Below are 24,857 nucleotides of genomic sequence, written 5' to 3'. Positions count from 1 at the left end.
AATAAACTAATGTTCGCAAACATTTAAAAAGGGTATATTGAAAAGAATCAACTAGAAAATTTTATTATTTGCGTAAAACAAATACCTCACAAGTTAATGGTCAACTAGTTTGGTTAAAATAGTAAAAGAAACTATAAAACTTCAATAATCTAGAATCTGGAAGTATGAATTAAGAAATCAACATTTGTATTACTTAAAATAGCCAGTAAATAAGAAACTACATTATAACCCAAGGTTAGTGAAACTATTAGGGCACCACTGTTGTAAACCAATGGATCGGTAAAACTAAAAATTTTGCTAAATGATAACAAAATAGTAAGGAGTAACATATTACTAAGAAGTTAAAATATTGGAGGCCTCAAAGACTAGAAAATTGAACTAACAAACAAAGAAAAAAAAAGATTAATTCAAAGTACTTGAATTTACTAAGTCAGTAGCGTGTACTTACAATTATAATAGTTGGTCTAATAAAATCAATAAATGAACATACGTTTTTTTTGGGGTAAATGATGCATTTTATAGCCAACCAAGCAAAAACTCAGGGGAGGAAAACTCCATTACAATCAAACTTTACAAAGAAAGTCTACAACAAACTACTAAACTTCAAAACCCCTAAGGGACAGAATTCCCCAACATTTTAGAAGAGATTTGCCAAAGAGTACAAATACTTTGGTTCTCAACTGTGTCAGAGATATTCCTCCAAGTACAAATTCTAAGCCCCAGATTATCTTGAATGCAGGCCAAGATTTCATTAGGACTCTTAGAGCCCCCACCAAACACTCGAGAGTTCCTTTCGAGCCAAATAAAGTACACCCCAGCGGCAAAAGCTAGCTTGAATGTAAGAGCCCGAAAAGCTGTCCCTTTACTGAAATTGAGAGCCCAGTCTAGTTCATCCTCCCATTTACTAGTTGGCCTATGAATCTGAAACTTGTTAAGAATAGATTCCCAAATTTGCCTAGAAAATGGCAGTCAACAATTATTAACTCCAAAAGGTCTCTTACGTGTTTAATTATTTGCACCTATCAATTGTTATATTGTTGTCTCACTGAAATATATCATGTTTGAGCTATTGTTGATCGTATCATGTTGTACGTGCTAGAATGGACTTAGATTCTTGGGTGGTTATGAGTAGTGGCTCACATAGAAGATGTTTAAGTAAAGGATAAAATGGTAAAGTTGATTGAGGATGTTGGGTGCCGGTAAAAGACCCTGGTATGATACAGTACCTTTAGTTGAGTTGGAGAACGGTAAAGGACTCCGGGTACAGGATTTGGGATACAGTAAATGATCCTAAATGCGGTACAGTACCCAATGTGTGTGTGAAGGACGGTAAAGGACTTTGGGTACAGTATTTTGGGAAACAGTAAAGAATCCCTGAATAGGGTATAGTACTAGTGTGTAGATTAGAGGTATGGTAAAGCATCCAGTGTGTAAAGTTGAGAGACGGTAAAGAATTCTGACAATGAGATAGTGCGATCCCTAATGATGAGTTGTCACGGTGAGCTGTTCCTTTATTATGGTTGTAGGTGAATCCAGATTGAGTACATCATTTGGTAGTATTCGCTTAGAACCCTGGTGTAGGACAGATAAAGGGAAAGTTATTCCATGAGATGGTCAAAATTGGTGGATGTGGGAGGAAAGGATCTTGTGGAGAAGATCTTTAGATTTCATGTACGTTGATAGATAGAAAAGAAAAAGACGATGTGCTATTATTCTGTACCTTCTGTGTAATATCAATTGTTATATTATGGAACTGTTATCTGTAAAGTAAGGGGTTAGTAGGGTTGAAATTATCTATTGAGTTTCAAAACTTATTATAGTGCCGTTGGGCGCTGGTGTTTCATGCCAAGTAATCAGGAGACCGAAGAACAGAATCCTTTTCAAGATGATCAGTATCAGGGTGAAGACCTCCCAGCTGAGGAATGGGAGTTTGTCGAGCCTTGGTTGTCTTACCCTTAGAAGCTCTGTTAATTTGACATACTTTTAATTAAATTTTCATAAGTGTTATCACATTTGTCAAACTCTATTTCATTTTGTTAGTTTGTAAGACAATTAAGTAGGTTTGAATTTGGTATTTGAGGTTCCCGCTGCTAAACTCTGTTTAATAAAATTTCATTTCTTATATATCAGTTTTATGAATTATTAAATCAATTGAAAATGATTTAATTAACGTGTCCAAAAAATCAAGGCATTACAGGCACTTTCAGTGTTTAGGATTTTAGACACTTTCATAGGGTTTTAGTGTTTCGTTAATTAGAGGAGATCTTGTGGGAATTACTTTCTATTTTCTAGACTTAGAGGTAAAATGCCTCATTATAATTGATGCAAGTTGTCAACTTAACTAATTACTACTCCCTCCATTCCAAAATGACTGTCATGTTCGGTCTTCAATGCAAATTTTAAATTGTTAATATCTTTCAATCTATAATGAATTTTACGTGCAATATGAATTTTATATGATAGATCTCAATTAGTTCTATTATACAAAAAATTTATACAAATTTATGATAGATCTCAATTAGTTTTATTATACAAAAATTTTAAAATCTTTAAAAACATTGTAGATTGAAAGATATTAACAATTTAAAATTTGCATCGGAGACCGAACATGACAATCATTTTGGAACGGAGAGAGTATATTAATTTCATTTAATAAGAGTATCTAAATTACAATCAAGATTCATTGTTTACTTTTCCATACTTCTTTATAAAAGAATGCATTACTACAATAATTTTTCTCATAGGTGGACAATATTATATATGTGACATTGAAATCAAACGGCCGTACACCTTTCATACTTTACTAGATAATAAAAGTGTAAGAGCCTAATATGGATATGAAGAATGATTATTTTTAAGGGATTTTTTTTGGGTTAGACAATCAGGTGTGCTCGATCAGCTTTTTAGTACCTCAACTAAATCTCTTCCTGATCCGATTTCGGACAGTTTCGGGAGTTGGGAATTTACAAGAAATTATTTTCTTGCAGCCTGACCCTAAGAATCAAAATTTTGTAAATTGCGTGGCAATCAAATCCACCCAAAAATTGTTGTGAAGAGTATAGTATTAGTGCATACGTGGCACCCCGTTTCCGCTAACCAAAGGTCTACAACTTTTTTATTTTGTCCTTATTTAAAATTTTCGCGTTTATAAGTTTTTCGTCAGTCTTTTATGTATTATTGGTTCGTCTCGACGAAAGGAATAAGAAAAGTAAAAAATTATGACGTTTACATAAGCATTTTTGGAAACATCCAAGGAAAATCCAAGAAACTGACTTTTTGGGTTATTCTTAGATATTTTCCAAAATGTTTGTGTAAAAGTCATAATTTTTTATTTTTCTGATTTATCTCGTCAAGCAAAACTAATAATACATAAAAGTTTGGCGCAAAATTAACCAACGCAAAAAAAAAAATTGAATTAAGACAAAACCAAAAAAATTATGGTCTACAACTTTTTGGTTAGCAGAAACAAAACCTAATATCTCACCTCCTAGCGGAAATGGATTTTATTGGTCAATGGTGTATCAAAAGTCACAACAACTGAATAGGTGAAAGAATGTAGGTTTCGTTTTTTCCTTGGTTTTTGAAAAGGAAGTTTAGTTTGTTCTGTTTTTTGAAGAGCTTGTTGACCAGAAGCATTTTTTGTGCTTCTTTCAGACAAATTTCCCATTTGTCAGCAATGAGAACTTCATAACATGAGGGACGCACTTGCAATTTTACAAAATAGTGGTGTTGTTAAATTGGCAAAGTGCAGCAGCGTATCATAGTCAGGGACTCATGGTTATTATGTTGGAAAATATTTAGGGAAAATGATGGCTCAGGACATGTTTTGATAATTAATACCTGCCGAGGACATGCTGAGAATATTTATTAATACTGAAAATGTTCTTGATGGGTATTAATATCAAAACACGTCCTTAGCCGTCATTTTCCCAAATATTTATGATATAATATTTTATTTCGGGTGTGAATGTGCATGACGCTATTTAGAGTTGTGCATTTTTGGTGGCACATGTTCACCATAGACAGACGCTTCCTTTATGAACAAATGTGTCCCTTCCTCCTTGGTGACTATACAAAATAATCACCGGTTGGTCTACAAATATTGTGTCCCTCATTCTCAGAATAGTCACTGGTTGGTCTATAGATATTATGTCCCTCATTCAATCTTAGTCAATTCAAAAAGGTTGATGCTCTAATATTTTCATTGAGTCGGAGATTTATCATTTGAGAGAGTAAAAATACAAGTTTGGTGACAGACCCATCGAATGTAGTGTTGTTTTTGGGGAGATAGACGTCCATGTAAACCATAAGCACCATAGCGGAGATGAATCTGTCTTATTAAGTTGATCACCACTTTGATTCCATTGATTTTTCAAGTTTTGAGTTATGATTTTATTGCATTTTAATTTTATTAGTTCATCACAAAAAGTAAACGCATATTTTCTAACATATTAAACATTCACTTAGCTCTCAATTTTTTTTTCCTGATGATGTCGATTTCGGTAAATTAGCTCTAGAAGCACATAGTTTTTTGTTTTTTGGTGACTTTTTTCGAGTGAACTGGAAGCAGAAAATCGCGAGGAAGGGCACGAACCACAGACTACTCATAAAATGGTATACTGGACTTGGGCCCCGTTTCGCTAAGGCAAACAAGTACTTATTTTTTGAATTAAGGTCCCGTTTGATAACAGTGATAGATGGGTGAGATTCGTAAGAAGATGAGATTATGATTGAGATTGGTATGAGAAGTGATTAGTAATGAGAATGTTTGTTTAAAATGGGATTAGATTATGAGATTGGATTGATAGAAGAGATTGGTAATGAGCAAGGGTTGGGACTAGACTATCTATACCATCTCCCCAGGGTATCCCTAATCCCCCCATTTTGGGGGATTCGTAATCCCACCGAATTAGCAATCCACACCAACTTTGTGAAACCAAATAAAGTACTAGAAAATCCATCACCTTCATAATCCAATCCCATCCCCCAAAACTTTTATCAAACGGGGCCTAAAGGTTATGTAATATGAGAGAATAACCGGTCTCGTAAAATGAGAAATAAATACTTAAAAATTAAGAATCTTAGCGGAACGGGGAATCCCCAATTCCGTGCTGCAATGAGATTTTACATACAAAATGAGTATACAGAAAAAGAATACAGAGGACTTCCTTAAGTAACATAGGACTTCCTCAGTGTAACACATTAGATACATGGATAAAAGAATTCTTGAATCTGCCATGTGTTAGAGGTGAACTGTGCTTTCATTCGCGGAACCTCAGTCTTCGAGCCTGAGTTTTTATACCTTCTAGGAAGATGGCCAAGCGCGTTTCCGATATTCTCCGAGCGCCCACATTGGAAATATATTCCTGTATTGTGCATAATGTAGCATGCAGTTCTTCATGTAGACACCGGTAATTTCCTGAACAAAAAGAACAAAGAAAAGAAAAGATGAGATAAGAAGTTTTGCATGACACAAACTCTGGTATCGTATTCACATTCTATCTTGGCATGCAAAAGTGTGTAACTACCTGTTGAGGGAAATCACCATCGGCCATTTGCGCGTTTATTAAAATCTTCGCTGCTTTATGTAATGGTGTCAAATCTCTTTGAGCCTGGAAATATGAAGATATTAGTAATAAAGAAGATGCAAAAATTCTCACAATACTTCTGATCTGGAACTTATTTTCTTACTACGTGTGAACAAGCAATTCAAAACTTAAGATGTCGAGACTAACTTGTCCGCCATAAAGAAGTCCCAGCATGGCCCATGATGTTTGTACCAGATTCGTTCGATTCCCTTCCAACGGTTGGTATTTCTGTTTGACATAAACATTAAACATGAGCGAGCAATTTTTATCAAGAATCGTGCACCATATCATTGGTCACTAAAGAATAAAAACAAATACGCAAATATTTTATTTTTGCTTTACATTAGAGCCAAGGATATCATCAGATCCATAATAAACGTAGTGTTGGAGTTACCATAGATGGGCATGATTCAAGGCTTTCACCCCAACCCCCTTCTTCGTTTTGTGTTGAAAGCAAAAATCCAACAGCTCTACGGACTGCTTCACTGTTGTTGTACGTCTTTCCTACCAAAGCCAACCCCCCAAGAACGAAAAATGTGCCATAGATGAAACAAATTCCCCAGTATCCATACCTGCCAACAGGGTCGTACATATTTGAGTCGTTCACCTATTTGTTCCCAAAGTAATTCTATTTGCACACATGAGTCCAAAAGAAAGCAGTTAAAACTCACCAAGAACCATCAGGCCATTGTTTCTCTTCTAGAAAACGAATTGCTTTTGCCACTGAGGTTTCTATTTCTTTCTCTCTATGGCCTGGGTGCAAGCGTTTGAATGTCACAAGAGCTTGGATTATCGAAGCAGTGCACTCAACATGCCTAAGAAGGAGCATATCGTTAGTTATATGGACCAGCCATTGTTCATAAACTATATGACAAAGATTAAAAAAAAAGGTTTAAGTTCTTACTCTTTCTCGACCACAATGTCGGCAAAGAGTTCTGAAGGATTCAAATCCTGAGAAGTTTAAAACGTTGTAAAAAGGATTAGACAAACCATCTCATTGTTTCATCAGTGTGTCACAATGTAAAAGTGAACAAAGAAAGAAAAGACATGGCTTGTTTTAGAACTTCTTTAGTAAGAACGAGTGTTAAAGGAGGCTTGTGCGACAATAACTCTTTGTACAACCAAAAAATTACCTGTAAATATGGTTGTGGAACTGGGGGCTCCCATATTGCAAACCCACCACTTTCAGGGCTCTACGCAGAGAGAGAAGTTAGATAATTCAGTTAGTTATGAATTACCATTTACCAAGTTGTAAAGTAAGCTTATGAATAGCGATGAATAATATGATCTATGTAGTACCTGTAAGTAAAGCAACACATTCACAGCATCATACAATCGCTCGACATCAGCTTTTTCTCCAGCAATTTCAGAAGGCATTTGAGAAAGTAAGAGTAGACACTGCATGCAAAAGAAAATTTTTGGTTACGGCGAACCATGAATTTCTCAATTGCTTCAAATATGTGCTGATGAATACAGATGTAGATTACCTTAAGTGATTCCGCTGTGCAATCCGAAACCACCCAACCTTGGTCTTGATCAGAGAAAGTCCACGATCCTTTAGTAAAGTGCCGATACATACTCTTGAAATCCCCAGCTGGATTTTCTTTGACCTTCAATTTAACAGTATAAAAAGCTAAATGAAATTTCACTAAACTTATCCATGCATATATAATTGGGTGTTTGTGTTTGTATGTACACAGACATGCATGATGCATCAGAGGGTAGAAAAGAACCTGTGATTCTTTGATGTAAAAATGTGCTTTCTTTAGTGAATCGCCGTATTCATCTACCATATTGCTGGCAATAAGTGCTTGAGTTGCTAAAGCGCAATCCCATATTTGACTGCCAAAACTCTGCAATGAAACCACCGGATTAATTGACAACTTAGCCTTAAACGGAACATTGAGCTTACATTTTATGCGACAATCTGTAAATGAAGTGATGAAACCAGAATTGAGGTTGTCATAACAAAAACTAACCTGCATTTTCATTCCATCTTCGGCCAGCCACAAGTAATCCGGAACTCTAGCAAGATGGTACTTGAACTCATCACCGTTTGGGTCCTCTGCCCAGCAACACATCATGTGCAAACTCTGCAATAGGAATAATTTCACATCCATTTTGTACTGTATTTCAAATGGATTCACAATCAAGTTCTCTAGTTTAGGCTACTTAATTACCTTTTCTACACATCCTATTGTAATATATCTACTACTTTCTGCTCCATAACGCATGTACTTAATCGCTTTTTGCGTAGCTCTCTCTCTAATCTTGTTGAAGGGCCAACGGGTTATAATTGGCTCGCTCAAGTAATGAAGACCATCCCAAAGCAAGTCTTGTACATAGGTATGAGGGTAGTAGAGATCCTCCTGCATTACAGATAAACATGTTGGAATTGTAATTTCCTCACTCGTACATGAATCATAAGACAGAAAGGATCAACAATAGATTTTACCAACCTTACAACAGTCATGCCGCGCTTTGTTCCAGCAGATTTCCTCATACGACTTGGTGTGAATCTCTTGTCTCAATGACTTGACTAGATCAGTGATCGGCCCGTGATATTTCTTCCCATACAAATACGACATGGGCATGTAAGTCGTGCGACAATAGCACCACATTTTCGCTAATTACAGAAATATAGGTTGATCAGATCAGGCTACATAATATTACTGTAAAAACACATTATCGGAAAACGCAACTCTCATGAATTTTAATTTCTCACAGAAGAGTAAGTAAACCAACTTTTGGCTACCTGGATGGTAAGGCAAAAAGGAAGGAAAAAGCCAGAACTCTGGAGGCAAAGGATTGCAGCCTGCCCATTCATACACACCTAGCACCTGCAAACGAGGGATTCAAAACAATCCATCAATTTTATCTCAAGGAGAGGGAATATAATTCCCCAATTTCCTAAAGTTTGAAAGAAAGTTGAATCATACTGAAAGATAGGTCTTTCCCCACGAAGGAATTCCAGTTGCACCACCATTGTCAAGTATCCACTTCCGGGCTTTGGTCATTGCCCCGTTTTCTCCATCATCGGGCCCTTCTCCTAGCAATCTCAATGCAACATAGCTAAGTGCCGAACCGATCATGGCGCTGTGGCCTTCTATATAGAATCCCCATCCCCCATCGTCGTTCTGCATAGTAAACATTGTTGCTGCCATAGCTTAGATACACACATTGGATGTACTAGCGCGGATTTTCTATGTCATAGATTCATGGGAATAGAACTTACTTGATGAAGATAAATATAGCGAATCAACTCCTTTTTGTGCTCGGCTGTCAGAATCGTATTGATTGCCCCACTAATGTATAGGATGATTATCTGCACAAAATTCGTAACACTCCTAATTGGGTCAACAGATACACTCGGATGCCATGAAATCAAGGGAGAGAAAACCATCCTAAGGATATTCAGTAACCAAAGAAGGTGTTTTTTGACTGGAAATGGTATCTATCAATAATGGGGAGCAAAGACTTCCAAGTTCTTCCTAAATTTCTGGTCCGGTAATTTTTTTCAGTATTTTTTCTTTAGCTTTTGGTCGTATATTTTGGGATCAATCATTTATCTTGATCTTGATGAGAAAAATCGAAAAAGTATAAAAATGTAGATCGAAGTTGAAAAAAGTTCGTATAAAACGAAACTAAGACGTACAAAAACACATTTTTTATCCTTGGTGAATTTATTTTTTGTCATAATTTTTTACTTTCTACACTACTCTCGTCGAGACGAATGACTAAGCGAGCATTTTCGCTAAACTAAAGGAACTAAATAGATTAAAAGCACATGTTTTTCACGGATTTCTACGCATTTCATTCTATTCACGTATATCAACTAAAATACAATTTAGCGGAAGCAACATGATATTGTCATTAGCCTTTAATCTAATAATATAGCAGAAATGCATTCTAACTCAAAAATATAACTTTAAAAAAAAAACAAAAATATCAAAAGAATACATACATATATATATATATATATATATATGGAGAGAGAGAGAGAGAGAGAGAGAGAGAGAGAGAGAGAGAGAGAGAGAGGGGCTTACTAGGGGAGGTGTGAAAAACATGGGACCGGCATTTTCAGCAGGCCAGTGGCCATCACTTGACTGGATTGCTCGATTTAATCGAATAGCTTTCCTCAAAGCAGTTGTCACAGCTTCATACTTCACTTCTTCTGTCTCCCCCAATCTCACTGCTGGTATACTCAAATTGATATTCTTGTTTTCCTTTTTCAGCTGTAAACAAAATTGCACTACTTTTAATATGGTCTATCAAGGGAAATGGGTGATTAATTTTTGAGAAACCAAATAACAATTGGTGAATGCAATGCTTAATTGGGTGTTTAGGCCTAAAAGTTCCTTTTGGAGGATTATCATTGGCGTTATTCACAAATTTTTTAGTTCGGTCCATCTGTTTTTTTTATTCATCCTGTTGAGATAAATTAATAATCTCAAAATATTGCACGCAATACTAGCAAAAGGAAAAAAAAATTGAATAAAGACAAAAAAAAATCCTAACCAAACGGATGTGAGAAAAAAAATATTCTTTTCTTTCACTTTACTTTCTATCATTTTTACTTTCTATTTTATTTTTCTCGATAATCAAACAGACCCGTGAAGATTATTAGACCAGAAAACCATTATTTTCTCACTTTCTTTAAGGGACAAAAAAATGCAAGGGCAAAGTCCACCTTGCTTCCTTCCTGTGGTTTGGGCCATGTGCAGATACACCTTTTATAGTTTAAAAGTGTGCACATAACACCTTGTGGTTTGTAAAATGTACAAACACACCCCCTACCGTCATGTTTTTCGTCTATATCATAGGAAAATACCCTTTTGCCACATGGTGTTATGTGGACACTTTTAAACACAAGGGTGTATGAGCACATAACTCAAACCACGGAGGGTCAAAGTGAACTTTGCCCATAATACAACTTATATTGATAAAAAAAAGTCAAATACAAGTTGGAGTTTGTTATAGTTACCTGCATCCGCATCAAAAGATCAGCACAGGGTAAGGCTCGGGTTCGGTCCTTTTTAAAGTTGTCCTTGTACTCCTGTCGAGCTTGTTCAACTACTTCGCACTCTTCCGGTGTCCCTGCATCAGGGTCGAATTCCCAAATTTGTCTACCAACGTAATTGTTGGTGCTAAACAAATATGGTCCCTTGCCTTCAGCAATCTTTAGCTTCCACATTTTCCTTAGTAACTACACAGATGCTTTGCTATATATCTCTGCATTCATTCATAAGCTCACAATTATTAGTACACCATGTTTGTGTCGATCGGTTCTTCTATTTGATGCATTTGAAAATTGAAAATGCCGAAGAAAAAAAAAATTAAAAAACCCCTAAAATCTATAAGCCTTAAATAGGAGTAACACTATTTTGGAAAGCTTTTTTCCAGGTTTTTTTTTTAAGCTTCTTTCTTTGTTTTTTTTTTTTTTTCCGGCTTGTTTGTGCTTGCAGCTTGGCCTTTGGGCGATGTTTTGGGACAGAATACCGTTTGGACTCGCTAAACGGTTTTGTTTTATTTTGCTATGCGAAACACGTGGATTAACATCAGGTTTTTTTTTCACAAAAACATTAGCCATTTTTGCAAGCCCAAACAAACTGGATAGCAAAAACGCGGTTGAATGCCACCCCGTTATGTACATTATCGTGAAAAAAAAAAAAAACAATTTGGATTGCTCGAGAAGATGACAGGAGAGAGAGTACTACTAGCCAAACTGCAGTATTTTACTACTACTATATGAGAGAGAGAGGGCAGGTACCTGAATTAAGGAAGAAGATAGTATACAGGAGTAAGAATTTGGATTGCTCAAGAAGATGAGAGGAGAAAAGTTGAGGAGCTTCAAATGCCTGAGATAGATATATGTGTGGCCTTGGTATTTATACCAACTATAAGTAGTAGTACTTGAATGAAAACGTGCACAGGGTGGTCAAAGACGAAGAGGGATGGGGCTTTCCATTAAAGAAAGAAAAAAGGTCAGAGAGAGAGAGAGAGAGCACTAGTAGTACGTATGAGCGCGTTTCGACTACTACGCACTACTAGTAATAAATTGTGAATGTAGCAGCCGGCCTATTTTGACTAGGTATGTATGAAAAGCAACAAGAAATATTGTAACTCATCCTTGACCCAAATGTAAGCTCCATGTCGGAGGCTATAGAATAATAATGAAAGACTACAGACCGGCCTAGTTTTTGCATTTGTTAATTTTGTGGCAAATTTTTTTGAATTGTTGGTTTGTCTCGATGAGAGAAAACGGGAAATTTAAAAGTTATGACTTTTTTTTACCCAAATTTTTTGAAGATATCAAAAAAAATTTAGCATTTGTAGCTCAGCTTTTAGGGCTAAAAGTCATACATTTTGGATCTTTCCAAAAAAAATGGGTGTAAGTCATAAGTTTTTACTTTTTCGATTCCTCTCGTCGGGACAAATCAATAATTCACAAAAATTTTGAGGAAAAACTAATTGCGAATAAGTTTTTTTTTTGGTCAAATAGAATACCTTGAACCCCAAACGTGCCCCTCATGGGGCTTGAATCTCCGCCTCCACTGAGGAGGCCACTTCCCCGCACTGGCTAACACCATCAGAACAAGATGGGTTTGGAAACAAATGCAAAAAAATTTGAATAAGAACAAAACAGATAAAATACTCATCTATGGAGTAATATAAAAGGGGGAGCATGATTTTGGTGTTTTCCAAAATTGAGAGTGTGTAAACTTTTGTGCCTCCCAAAATTAACCCTAAGGAAACTGAACAACTGTTAGAAACAATAACCACCCAAGGTCAAAAATGTCCATGACTCACCGCTTCACCCAAGTCCACGTTCACAATCCAACTAAATGCCTAGAGGATAATGTCAAAATGATATCGAAGGATGAAAAAAAAAAAAAACCTGCTGTATCAAAGGGTGAAAAAAATTGACATCACACTTCGCAAGTGACCTTAAAAAATATTGAGTCATTTTGGTCAGGGATGGAGCCAATAGAAGCAGTCGCCCCTGTAAGAAGAAAAAGAAACACTACTATTATATATTAAAAAAAATCCTATAAAAGTATATAGGCTCGCCCCTGTGTAAAATTTTGAAAAAATATATATATAATTGTAACCTTTGAACTACGATGATATCAATATTAATTACTAAAGGCTAAGGGCTAAAATATAACAAAAAATAAAACTATAGGGTTAATATTATGAATATTCAAGTAATAAACTCCAACTTTCGTTAGATGTGTTTAGTGTTTTACAGTTTCATTTCTTTTTGTCCTAAATTCTCAATGGCACACCAAATCCCCTCTCTCTCTCTCTCTTGGCACAAACATCCCCAATTGTTAAGACTTCAAAGAAAATTTCTAGAAAATAGAGACAGAGGAGAAGAGATTTTAAAAACCCTAAGTAATTTTGGTGAAATTTAAGTTGTAAGTATGTTTTTCCTCAATTGTTGTTCTAGACTTCTCCTAATTCTTTATTTTTTGACTGGTAAAATTAAGTAACATGAAGCCCATGTACCGAATTCGTCCAGTTGTAATAAATGAAAAAAAAAAGATGAACAATAAAGAAAAACAAGACACATACATCAAGATCGATCACATTAGTTAAACCGAATTATGTATTTATATTATTTTGAGTTTTAATGTATTTACGTGATTATGCATGTGTATTTATATTTTTTTCTCACATGCACGATCGCCCCTGCATGGTGAAATTCCTGCCTCCATCCCTGATTATAGTGCACACCCAATCAACTTTAGAATCCTGTATTCCTCTCTCTCTCTCTCTCTCTCTCTCTCTCTCTCTCTCTCTCTCCCTCTCCGAGCGTGTGTTTTTGTAACAATTGAAGGTTTGCCCCCTCTCTCTTGGTGAAATGAAGAACAATGGAAGTTTTCCATGCCAACCATTTATAACTACCACAAATGAAATCCATTTCTTAACCGATGAAACCATTTTGAACTTTGCGTTTTTTAATTAGTTTTTGGATCCCTGTTTCTCAATTCCATGTGTGATCCCAGGTTTGATCTACCCAGTCAACAACAATTAAAAACTACTACGTACGGTGGAATTCTTTCCCTCCAGAGTTTAAATAGTTTTTCCGTGCCTTCAATTCAAGTTGAACACACATTTCGTGAGCACAACCGTTAGCGAAAAAGTAGGAAGGGTCGTCATACTTTGTGTGCTTTTCACACTTCTTTTGCTTTTGACCTTTTCCGGTTAAAGCATAAAGCATAAATGTAAAAGGCCGACACATTAGTGAGAGAGGAGTGGTCGGTAGTAGTGTAAGTACGATAGCATTGTTGTTGCGCATCTTGCGTTAAAAACACATTCGGTGCTTTCTATCAGAGCAACCAGTGTACGACGATGTACCGTCCCTCGCCATCGTCCCTTCGAATCTGGAGCTCGAGTTTGGAGCTATCACATGCCACACTTTTGTTTGTCGATTTGCTTGTGTATGTGTAATGTAAAAGCAGAGACTTTTTGAGGAAACGGGAAAAAACAGAGACTTGTTGATAGCTATCAACGCGGTTATTATTTTTGAGAATTTTTGTTGCCATTTCTCAAAAATAGTAAGAGAAATGACAACTACTACTTCACACCCACAAACTCAAAAGTTTCTCAAATATGCCAAATGCCATTTTATTTGTCAAATTTGAGAAAATACATGGCAACTGTGTCATTTTTAATTGAGAGCGGGACACAAATGAGAATGGCAAAATGGCAAACACCAGTGTTGATGCTCTAACTAATTGGATTCCCTAAAAATGAACAAATAAATTGAGACGGGGTGGATGATTTTTAAGCAACAAATAAAATCTTAATGCCTATTCTATCTCAAGCTCGAGTAGCGGTGCTCTAGAGTAGCGGTGGACAGGTGGTAGTGGTCGATTGAAGGGCAAATTACCCAAATGGTACTTGTAGTTTGATTTTTATGTCACTTTGATCCAAACTCTTTCAATTGACTCGATTTTAATCCTGCAATTCGATTTCACGCCAACTTAGAACAAAAGATAACTTCCGTTAGCTCTCATTAACGGAACCCACTAGACAAATTACACTTGACCCCTTATAGCTTGAGCTTGGTGCGAGTTGACCCATTGTCAATTAAAAACTACCACATAATCCCATATAATTTACTCCATGTACTAAAGTGTACCATTACATCTGTTAATCATAAATGTACAAAAATCATATTACCCTTTTTATATTATTCTTTTTATCTTTCCTCTCTTGTACGTATGTAAACACATACGGTTAATGTATAACTTTATAACATATAGATGAAGATACTAATTGAAATTTTCATCAACATAACTAAATCACAAATTATCATAATTCTTTTTTTGTTTTTTTTTCTTTTGTTAATTTTGAGACGTTTTTTAGATTATTTATTCATTTTAACAAGAGTGAAAAAAATAAAAATTATGACCAAAACCATTAAAAAAATTCGCTAAAGCAAAAAATAATTCAACATGGAGAGTTTATTTCTAAAAGGGTTTGTATCGCACCAAATTAGGGTTTGTATTGTACCCTTTCATATCCAAGGCCCATCTTTGCAATATTATGACCTAGACATGCCATGATGACGAGGTCCACGAGGAGCTGTAAATTTCATTTTCTACACTATTTTTCTTTTCAAAATTTTGTTTTTTAATGATTCCGAATTATGACCGCTGCCAACTTCCTCACATTGTCTATTCTTGAAAGACCTGATGCCAGTCCACGAACGGCCCACGATCAATATACATAAATACTAACGTAGACTCAAAAGCAGCAGATTTAAACTCCCCCATTGTGCTCCACTCAATGCACCGCCTCCCACCAAATCATCTTCAAATTTTAAACTCACACAAAAACCTTCTAGCCGTTAAGCAAGCTCGCTCGCCTGAAGAGGGACAATTCCCTATCCTCTCTCCCTATCCAATTTTAAACTCAACTCAAAACCAAAGCATTCCTTCTCTTTTTTTGTTTTTCGTTTTTTTTTTTTCCCCTTTTTTGGATCAAGATTTCCTTCTCTAAACCTCCCTAGTCCCTTGCATAGCCACGTCAGATTTTGTCAACAAAAGTGAGAGAAAGACTATGAAGGGGAAGCCACTGAAGAAATTGAAGTCCATTAAGCCAATTGGGTACTTAAAACCAGACCGAGTTCTTCAAGTTTATGCATCAGATGGATTCTTGGAGAATTACTTTCCCACGAAATCCAATTCGAAAGTCGAAACTGACACGATTCGCAAAGAAGAGGATGCAAACAAGGTCAATCAGAGCGCTGTTACGTTGCAAGAACCCGAGATTATTGATGTTTCAGAGCTGATGAGAGATCTTGAATCTGAAGAAACGGAAATGGATGATGAAATCTACGACAAAGAGAACATCAGGCCCGGAACAGAGGTGAAAAACCCAAGTGTTGATCCGATAGAGATGTCAAGAAAATTAGAAGCCATTAAGGAATTCGAGGAATTACGTAATGGGGATTCCAAGAACATCCCTTTATCGGACATTAATGTCGAAAATTTCAGCCGGACTTGAATTCCTGCAGCCTTTTCGATCCGAACCTCCCCGCGGCATTTGGCAGCGACGGAGGTTAAGGCCCAAGAAGCTGAGAGAAGAGCCAGAATGAGGGAAACTAATCCCGAAAACATCAAGGAAGAAGACGAAGAAAATCATCCGTTTAAAGCCCATAAAATCGAAGAAAACAGAGATTCTCTGTTAGATATTCAAGAAAACAGAGATCCTCTGTTGGAATTGGAAGAAAATAGAGATCCCCTGTAAGATTTCGAAGAAAGATGTCTTCCGGGCGGAACCGATTCAGTAGTTCTCTACACGACAGGGCTCTGAGGGATCCAAAAGACATTCGAAGACTGCAACAGCATCAAATTCTTACTCGACAGCTTTCGGGTAATGTATTCAGAAAGGGACATTTCGATGCACTCTGTTTTCAGGGAAGAGCTATGGATGACTCTGGGGGGTAAAATAGTCCCACCAAGGCTGTTCATCAAAGGGAGGTACATTGGTAGGGCTGAAGTAGTATTGACTTTGCATGAGCAAGGGAAGCTCACTCTTCGAGGGTGTCCCGGTAGACTGGTCTGAAGGCCTGTGAACAGATTCCGGTTTGCGGTGTGTTCCAACTGCAATGGGAGCCATAAGGTGGTTTCCGGGGATGCCGCCGCGTCGTCGGAAGATTGCCCCGAGTGTAATGAGAATGGGTTGATCATATACCCCCTTTGTTGCTAAATTGGTCATCCTTTTTAACCTAACAGGATCTAGCATTTTTGTTTTGTTTTTAGGTACATAATACAATCTACTATGGATCGTACATGGACAGCAGTTACACACATACAAGTTAACAACCGGTAGGAGGGTAATAAGGGAAGGTGAAGCCATTCCTATTCCCGTCAACCAACCCAAACCCTTGATCTTAAGAAGACCATCGATATTAACAATGTCAAATCTAGTGAAACGAAACGTTGATAAACGCCCTCAAGCTTCCTTCCTTTCTAGGTAACCAAATTTGGAAGGGATATCCTTTCAAGGGAATTGCAGCAAATGCTTAAATTCACCCCATGCCTTATCTTTACTGCAAAAGAAACCTTACAGTAGCAGAAAGGGAGGACGAAGGAAAGAAAAGAGAAGAATCACGTCTACTCGATGTACATGAACTCCTAAAAGATGAGATCACCGGATGATAACAAGTGCAGAATTCGGCGGCCAAACCTGATCAGCTTCACCGTGGTTTCTGCTTTTCTATAACGTCCCCAGAGCAAAGATGCATATGTTCCAAAAGACAACAGTTTCTTGAATTAAGGTTAAGTTTTCCTATGTCCAGCATCTGCCAAGCAGCATCTAAGCTAACTCCCTCTGCTGCAGAGCTTGACCTGAAATCTTTTTCAACGTCTCCACTGGAGGAATAAGCTACACGAATTTTCAACCTCTCTAGTTCTTTCTTCAGAGGCTGATATCGACCTGTAGAAAAATATATCAACCATAACTACAAGGGAAGTTTTGATAATTAATACCCGCCAAGGACATTTTCAGTATTAACAAATGTTCTTAGCTTGTCCTTGGAGGGTATTAATTATCAAAACACGTCTTGGGCCGTCATTTTCCCTAACTATACAAAGGTGAACCTAAAGAGAGAAGGTACTTATAGACCTGTTAAATGCAGAAAGATGGCAGTGATCATATATTGAGTACTTTTGTCTCCATTCAATTATATTGGTTTCAAACAGATTTTCTATTCCAAAAGAAGCACCTTACATCGTAAGTACGAGTAAAATATAAGAGTCTCCTTGCCTTCATATTTCAGTATTTTATCCCGGGCCAAAACCCTCCAAACAATTGGGCAAGAATTGTACTTCTATGTTACTTTACACTTCTGCCATGATTGATAACTTAGCTATTGCTACTTTTTCTACCTAGTGTTTCATTCTTTGCATCTTGGAACTTCAAAACTTTGGGGATGATTACCTAATGGTTTTAGGAGAAGCATATGGTACAAAACCAAAAGAAATTGGCCACAAAAATTTGGTTACCAAAAAAAGATGTAACTAATACCAAAAAAATGTGCAAGTATTTTGGGGTTTACCACACACCCCTCTACGTTATTTCACCAAAAAACGCAACTCATACGACAAAAATGCATAACTAATGAACCAAAAAATATGCATACCATTATACCATATGCGACAAATATGCGTGCCATGCAGGAAAAATATGTGAACTATGCTTACCATGCACTCCAAAGGTACAACCATGCATAACTAACCAAAAATTGCGTAACATCTACCAAAATTACGTAACACATATCAAAAAATTGCGTAACATATTTATGGTACACCTAGGTGTACCATAGCTTTCTCCATGGTTTTAACTGGAAAAAAAATAATGCAATTTCAAAGAGAATGGAGTGACTTTTTTGAGACAATAATGGAGTGACTTTTTGACCTTCCCGAAAAGCTCTAGGGTAACAAAAATGGCCATCTCTGTTCAAGAAATGATCAACAGGAGGGGACAAACATAACTTACCATCCACAATCACTTTTTCCTTCTTAAGTCTGGCCATCTGCTGCTTTAATTTACCATTCTCCATTGACAAAGCAGCACGTTGCTGAAGAAGAGAAGCAACGTGAACAGCTAACTCTGACTCTAAAGTCTGCATCATGAGAAATTCAAACTGTTCTGTCAGAAAACTAAAACTAGTCTCTGCTGGAGCAAAATGATAAGACTGAACAATACAGCAGCAGCTGCAGCACTCTCTGATGAAATTAAGCACAGCAGTATATGGTTCTCATGGTTTTTTTTTTTTTTTGGTAAGTAATTTCATTTCACCAAAAACATGGCAACTACAAAAACAACGGGCATCCCCTTGAACATCAATACAAGGAACAACAAGACTATACAACATCAGCAGTAAATGGTTCTCATGTTGCATCACCACAATCAGATTTAATGCAGGGGAGCTGGCAATCAGATCCAAAGGGGGAAAAGGCTACACTATGAAGACTTTTATACGATCTGTCGTATTCACCAGGATAACAAGAAAAGCAAAGGCTTAAATTTTTTCTACGAATGTCTTCATTTACTCTATTTGCATTATTTATTTACTTTAATTAACAAGAAAAGCAAGGGGTATCCTTCATATCTGTCACACCCCAAAATGAAAAGTGACCGGCCGTGAACCATGAGGCTAATCCATGGAACACGCAGCCTAAATAAATCAAAGTAACATCGCTTTTTTATTATTAATCAAATCAAAAGCCAAATGTGTCTCAATCAAAAACATGGGGTACAACCATCCCACGAGCCAACCAATATCCAGTGGTCCAACAGTAAAAATAAAAGAATTTGTTATTTGACAATTGTTTTCAATGCGGAAGCGATTTATTAAAATAAAATTTGAATGAGACACCCTAAGGAGGTCAACAAAAGAAATCCCCGAGATGTCGCCAGAGTCCTTGCATAACTCTCTAACTTGCCTGAAAGAGAAGTTGGAATAAATCCTTAAGCTAACAAGCTCAATGAATAGCAAGTATGTATATTAAATAAAGTCGAAAACAGAGATTAAAATAATTTACCATTAAACATAATTTGGCATACGAGGTGTCCAACAGAATAATAAATTAATCAATAAAGTATTGAGCAATAAATATTCTTGGTGGTGATCACAACATTAACTTCATCAACAATGGGGAACCACAATCAAACAGTACCATGGCCAAAATAAACCTCATCAAAATTGGATCCAATATCGAACTTAGAGTCACCAGGGTTGGCAGCCTGTGGTACTTTTCCCTAAGACGACCCGGCGAAAGAAAGCCGTTGAGCATTAGGGTCACCGGCTTAACACCAATCTTTTCCCCAATGGCCAGGGTCACCAACACGAGAAGGAATAATTTCCCTGGACTTCCGAAATAAATGTTCCCATTAATATCCACCAACTTCTCACCAAAAAGAATATTATCAATTGATCTCAGAAAATTCATCACATGCCAATTTATAGAACAACTTATAAACAGTTTTGAGTCTTTGAATAACATTCATATAAATTTCTGAGGGAAATACTTTTAAGGGACACAGGGAACTTTCGAAAATTCGTAACATACTTAACTACTCACCTGGGCCAAAAAGTAGTGCTACTCGAACCACGCAAAACGAGCCGAACCTGAACAAAGCATCATATGGCAATATTATCACTAACTGTATCGAGTATAATATTATCTACGGCAGTTTAAAGCTACCAGAAACTATACTAATCTAAGCCTAAGGATGATTTAAGACTAATCCTACCAGAACCATTATCCAATTTTCATTCCCATTGCTATAACCTTCTGTTCACGTACTCCCAAAAACCAAGCGATTTGTTCCCTATGCATTCCACTTGTTCTCTCCCCACCCGCTCAAACCACAATGACCATTCACAGTACACACACGCACACCACGTCACACACACAAATCACCACAGCACACACTCAACTGCCGTGTTCTCTCTCTCTCTCTCTCAAAACCCATTAAACTAGTCTCCAACCCATGGGTTTGACCAATCCGTGGAACAAATATACATCACAACAAAAGAAATAGATGAAGGAGAAAATTACCTCTGTTCGATAACCAAAAGAAGACCATCTCTAAACTCTTCGGCGGCGGCTGCTGCTCTTTTCTCACTAAACGGTTGAAAGACAATAGCACTAGTCTAATATAATGACTTCCACTGACCCACGTTCTCTCCAAATAAAAACCCTACTTTGTGAAAATATCTCCTAACAAATAACTTTATAAAACTACCCACTAATCACGAACACCCACAATTATAGTCATCTAGTTAAACAAAATATCGAAAATTCTAACTGAGGTAAAAACTAAATCACAATGGTTAATTAAGCTCATACTCTTGTAGTTATAGTAACGACAATTGTATCCGTTGTGTACGCAAAAATAATTAATCAGGACCCAACCATAATACCCAATTAAATAATGGCCAAAATAATTAATAAAATAAATTAAAATTCTGGGTCGTAACAATATCTTTCACTTCCTAAGCCGTGGGATTCTAGCAAAAAGGATGGCCTGCTGTAAAAGAGGACCTTGGAGTGCCATCAGATTAAGAAGAAATTACAAGAAAAATTTGCATTCCTCTGCTGTTCTAACTTACCTGTAGAACATCAACAGTTCTTTCCAGTTCAGCAATATATTGGAGTTTACGAACCCTTGAGCATTGCCCAGAATGCCTGAAAAGGATATCATTATGAGCAACTACATTAATATATGACTAGTTCATGTATTTAATCCTGACATACAGCAAAACATAGAACAGCATCAAAAAGCAAAAAATAAAAAATAAATTGAACCGTATCAATGGAGTTAGAACTTAAAAATGAGCTTACAGCCTTGGAGACAAATATCTCAGATTTATCAAAACAGCATAAACACAACTTAAATAGATTCCTCAATAGAATAAGATCTGATTGATGCAGCAGTTCATCGGACAACACACAAAGAGGTGAAGCAACAGGAAATAAAAGGTAAGCAGATAATAACAAATCATTGAGAGTTGGGATTGCCTTTTGAGGTTTTCAAAATAAAAATCAGATGTACATAACTTTCATGTTAGTAGCATTGCCTTTAGCTCAAAGCACTTCAAGAAAATTTGGCTAATATTGTGATCTTATGGTGAGGATTTGAGCAAGCATAGGACGAGATGATTTTCAAAAGATTTGCTATCATGACTCTAATAAGAACAAGACCAATATCAACATTAGACCACAATAAGTGAGCTCTGTAAGCCTAATTCTATTACAGTGGACACCGACAAATGCTTTCTTTTTCTTGGTAAGCGGAACAACGCCGTCGAGACTCTATGGAGGACCTCCCAATCAGCCTCACAAGACAAAGACCAAGACTCCACAAGATTCATTGCTTTCATTTCATGAAAACCTATGTGGTGATAAGTCATAAAACATGTCGTTCACCTTTGCATTTTCCCCTCCTAGAGTCTTCTTAGGATATGATAGCTCCCCCACCCCCCCCCCCCCCCCCCCCCCCCCCCCCTCCCCAGGACTTTAACATGGCAATGCTTATAGCATCCTACACAGCTAACCAAACCAAACCAAGCCAAGCCTTAAGTCCCAATCAATTGGGGAATTCATATAGATAACCGGAAGGATCAAACGGGATTTTTTACATGCTGGCTGTCATATTGTAAATGGGACTCAAAGCATGACACATGTGAAATTCCTATAAAGCTAACATGAGAGAGAGAGAGAGAGAAACACTTCAACCACACACAAATCCACACATGCAAGGGTTTGTGGGGATGTGTGTACATATTTGTGAGTGGCACAAAAGCCCGAGGGTTTAGGCACGTTGACAGTGGTCCAAGCAGGCACAAAGTAGGCTGCAAAGAGAAAGCAGCGACACTGGAAATATACAAAGTATTGGCAATCCTACCATTCCGTCTCAGTATTTCCTACTAACCAGTCATGGCAATGACAATGCTCACGAATAGCATATTGCATTCAGTCAACAACCAAATACAGAGACCCAACTTCAAAGTTGGGATGGATATAAGATACAAGGAGGAAAAAAACACCATAAGGAGTACAAGCTTCATTTATAAAAACATCCTGTTAGTGAAACATCGACTTACACATATTTACAAATCTCAATACTGCACAGATTAACCCTACAGCTCAGACATTAGGCATTTCACATGTTGAAGGTACACAGAAGAACCAAGTCTATGAATGGTTGATGACAACATCCACTTCAGAATTAACTACGACATACCGAGAATATAAATCAAAAGAGAATAGAATACCACACCAATAAGTGAAGAAAGCACGTGAATCCAAAACCTAACCTTTTAACTGCCATGGTGTTGGTATTGGCAACGCTCTCATTGACACTATCTAAATATTTCTAACAACCCTATCATTCTTTGTCAATCTTATCTATTTTCAAGTCCTTACAAGGAGACGGCTCACAAGTTGGGTACAATGGATGGTTATGAACCAAATGCAGACACCTAACTTCAAGAAAGTTGAGATGCATATAAGATATGAGGAAAGCACCACCATGATGAATAAAAGCTTCATCTCGTTTATTTGATAGTAAAACGTCTTACTTGAAGATTTGAAGTACAGCAGGAAATGACCCTACAGGTTTGAAGTTGAAGGCTATGCAGAAGAATCAAGTCTTCAAGGGCTTGTTGGGAGAACCTCCCATTGAGATATAATTACAAGACCAAGAAATAAACCAATGGAGAACAAATAAAGAACATCAATAGGCGGAGGAAAGCATGTCAGTCCTGACACTAACCTTATATCTGCCTTTGACTCTGCATTAGCCTCCCCAGCTAAGCCGCTTCCATGTTGCACTTCACAATGCACCATTCCAGAAGCACAAAGACCACCATCTAAATACTCCATAGGGTTTTGAAAGAGACAATCTGATAATGCTGAAACCATAGTATTCTCTGGAAAGGTAAATTTCCCTTTGCTCCGAGGGGAATTAGGACCGTACATACAACCTGACTCGAAGACACAACCAGTTTCGCCGGAAACTGAACTGTCATCATCATTAAGTGAGACAAGGCCATCCAAGAGGGTCATTGAATCACTAGCTGATCGCCGGTGGAGTGTCCCTTTTGTATTTGCGTCCGAATCACCCAACAGGTCGTCGAGCCATTCTGGCTGCTCCTCTAATATGGAGCTTTGAGATATGGATTTTTGGGGTCTTGGGTACAACTCTTTGCATGAGCTTGGCAACAAAGGGTCATAAATCGATCAGGTTGTACTTTTCTTTTGAAACGGGCAGCGGGGAGGAAGGTGAGCATGCCTCGACATGGTCAAATACTAACTGGGCGAGGATTGGTGCTTCTAGCAATTGACCATTATCTAGTGTTTGCTGTGGCCTCTTCTATAGCAGGGTCTTTCATTGCTAAATTAGTCCCATATTTCTGCCATCATCCTATCCCTACCTTGTTGGTACAAACTTTAAAACAATAAAGGGGAAGTTAAAAAGAAAAGATAATGAAAATATCATCAAAAGAGATGTAGTTTCGAACGTGGGAACTGGGGAAGTTCTAAACAGTATTGTTCCTCAGTTCCTAGTTTCTGAATATGTTTTGGAGTTTGGACTATGTAAGAGAAAATAATAGAACATTTCGTCTTGCACAACTAAAAATTCACAAAAAACTCATGATTCTACTTTCTATTCACAAATAGCTGCAGAGTAAAAGCATGCCAATAATTAAAACAGGCTTCTGTCAAAGGATGATTTTCATTTCCAATTTTCAAATTCTACTCATCAAAGACAGACTGGAAGTGTTCTTTTTTCTTTCTGCTTGCATAAACTAGAAAAAGTGAAAGAGCTCCATTCAAGAATTTCATTTATGTCTATTTCAAACAAATAGGTTGCGTAAAATACTGATTAGAGTACCTAAACAACATTAACAGGAAAGAAAATATATATGAGAATATAGTAAAATAAAGAAAACCAGAAACAAATTAATGACCCTGTTTGGATGCTGAGAAACCGGAGAACAGAAACGGAGAAAGAACAGAAAATTGACAATCTGCATTACCCATTTAGTTCTAGGTTCAAAAACACAAGCAAAACTTCGCCTAACAACACTAATCAACCAAAAAAAAATGGTTACCTATTTCTTCTTTTCTTGAGTGATAGATTAGAGGACATGCAAAATCTCAGAATTATTTTCCGTTCTTTTCTTCAGTTTTCTCACCAACCGAACACAGCTATGGGGGAAATAAAGCGAAATCT

At 37.0% G+C, this 24,857-nt stretch overlaps 3 protein-coding genes across 3 annotated transcripts; 1 reads left to right on the top strand and 2 right to left on the bottom strand.

The window, feature by feature from the left end:
* Positions 1–5,072: 5,072 nt before the first annotated feature.
* On the bottom strand, positions 5,073–11,457 carry LOC131321038 (dammarenediol II synthase-like). Its single transcript, XM_058352054.1, has 19 exons — positions 11,359–11,457; positions 10,573–10,818; positions 9,635–9,823; positions 8,824–8,913; positions 8,528–8,725; positions 8,344–8,428; positions 8,048–8,214; positions 7,769–7,957; positions 7,568–7,681; positions 7,322–7,441; positions 7,076–7,198; positions 6,888–6,986; positions 6,722–6,781; positions 6,493–6,539; positions 6,260–6,403; positions 5,983–6,160; positions 5,736–5,816; positions 5,529–5,612; positions 5,073–5,419 (listed from the first exon to the last, which is right to left on the bottom strand). The coding sequence occupies exons 2-19, from the start codon at positions 10,780–10,782 to the stop codon at positions 5,306–5,308; spliced, it is 2,292 nt and encodes a 763-aa protein (XP_058208037.1). The 5' UTR covers positions 10,783–10,818; positions 11,359–11,457; the 3' UTR covers positions 5,073–5,305.
* Positions 11,458–15,474: 4,017 nt separating this feature from the next.
* On the top strand, positions 15,475–16,861 carry LOC131321047 (uncharacterized). Its single transcript, XM_058352070.1, has one exon. It carries the CDS (start codon positions 15,663–15,665, stop codon positions 16,107–16,109), a length of 447 nt encoding a protein of 148 aa, XP_058208053.1. The 5' UTR covers positions 15,475–15,662; the 3' UTR covers positions 16,110–16,861.
* A 266-nt stretch (positions 16,862–17,127) lies between these two features.
* LOC131321113 (basic leucine zipper 6-like) lies at positions 17,128–23,854 on the bottom strand (the record flags this gene model as incomplete). Its single annotated transcript, XM_058352122.1, has 4 exons — positions 17,128–17,543; positions 18,606–18,732; positions 21,229–21,304; positions 23,394–23,854. Coding segments are annotated over 4 exons (903 nt in total), but the record flags the coding sequence as incomplete, so codon positions are not given.
* Between the last annotated feature and the right edge of the window lie 1,003 nt (positions 23,855–24,857).

This window comes from Rhododendron vialii, chromosome 3a (genome assembly GCF_030253575.1).
Source record: "Rhododendron vialii isolate Sample 1 chromosome 3a, ASM3025357v1".
Classification (NCBI taxonomy): domain Eukaryota; kingdom Viridiplantae; phylum Streptophyta; class Magnoliopsida; order Ericales; family Ericaceae; genus Rhododendron; species Rhododendron vialii.
Note: the sequence above shows the minus strand (reverse complement) of the source record. Positions and strands in the feature narration are given on the sequence as shown.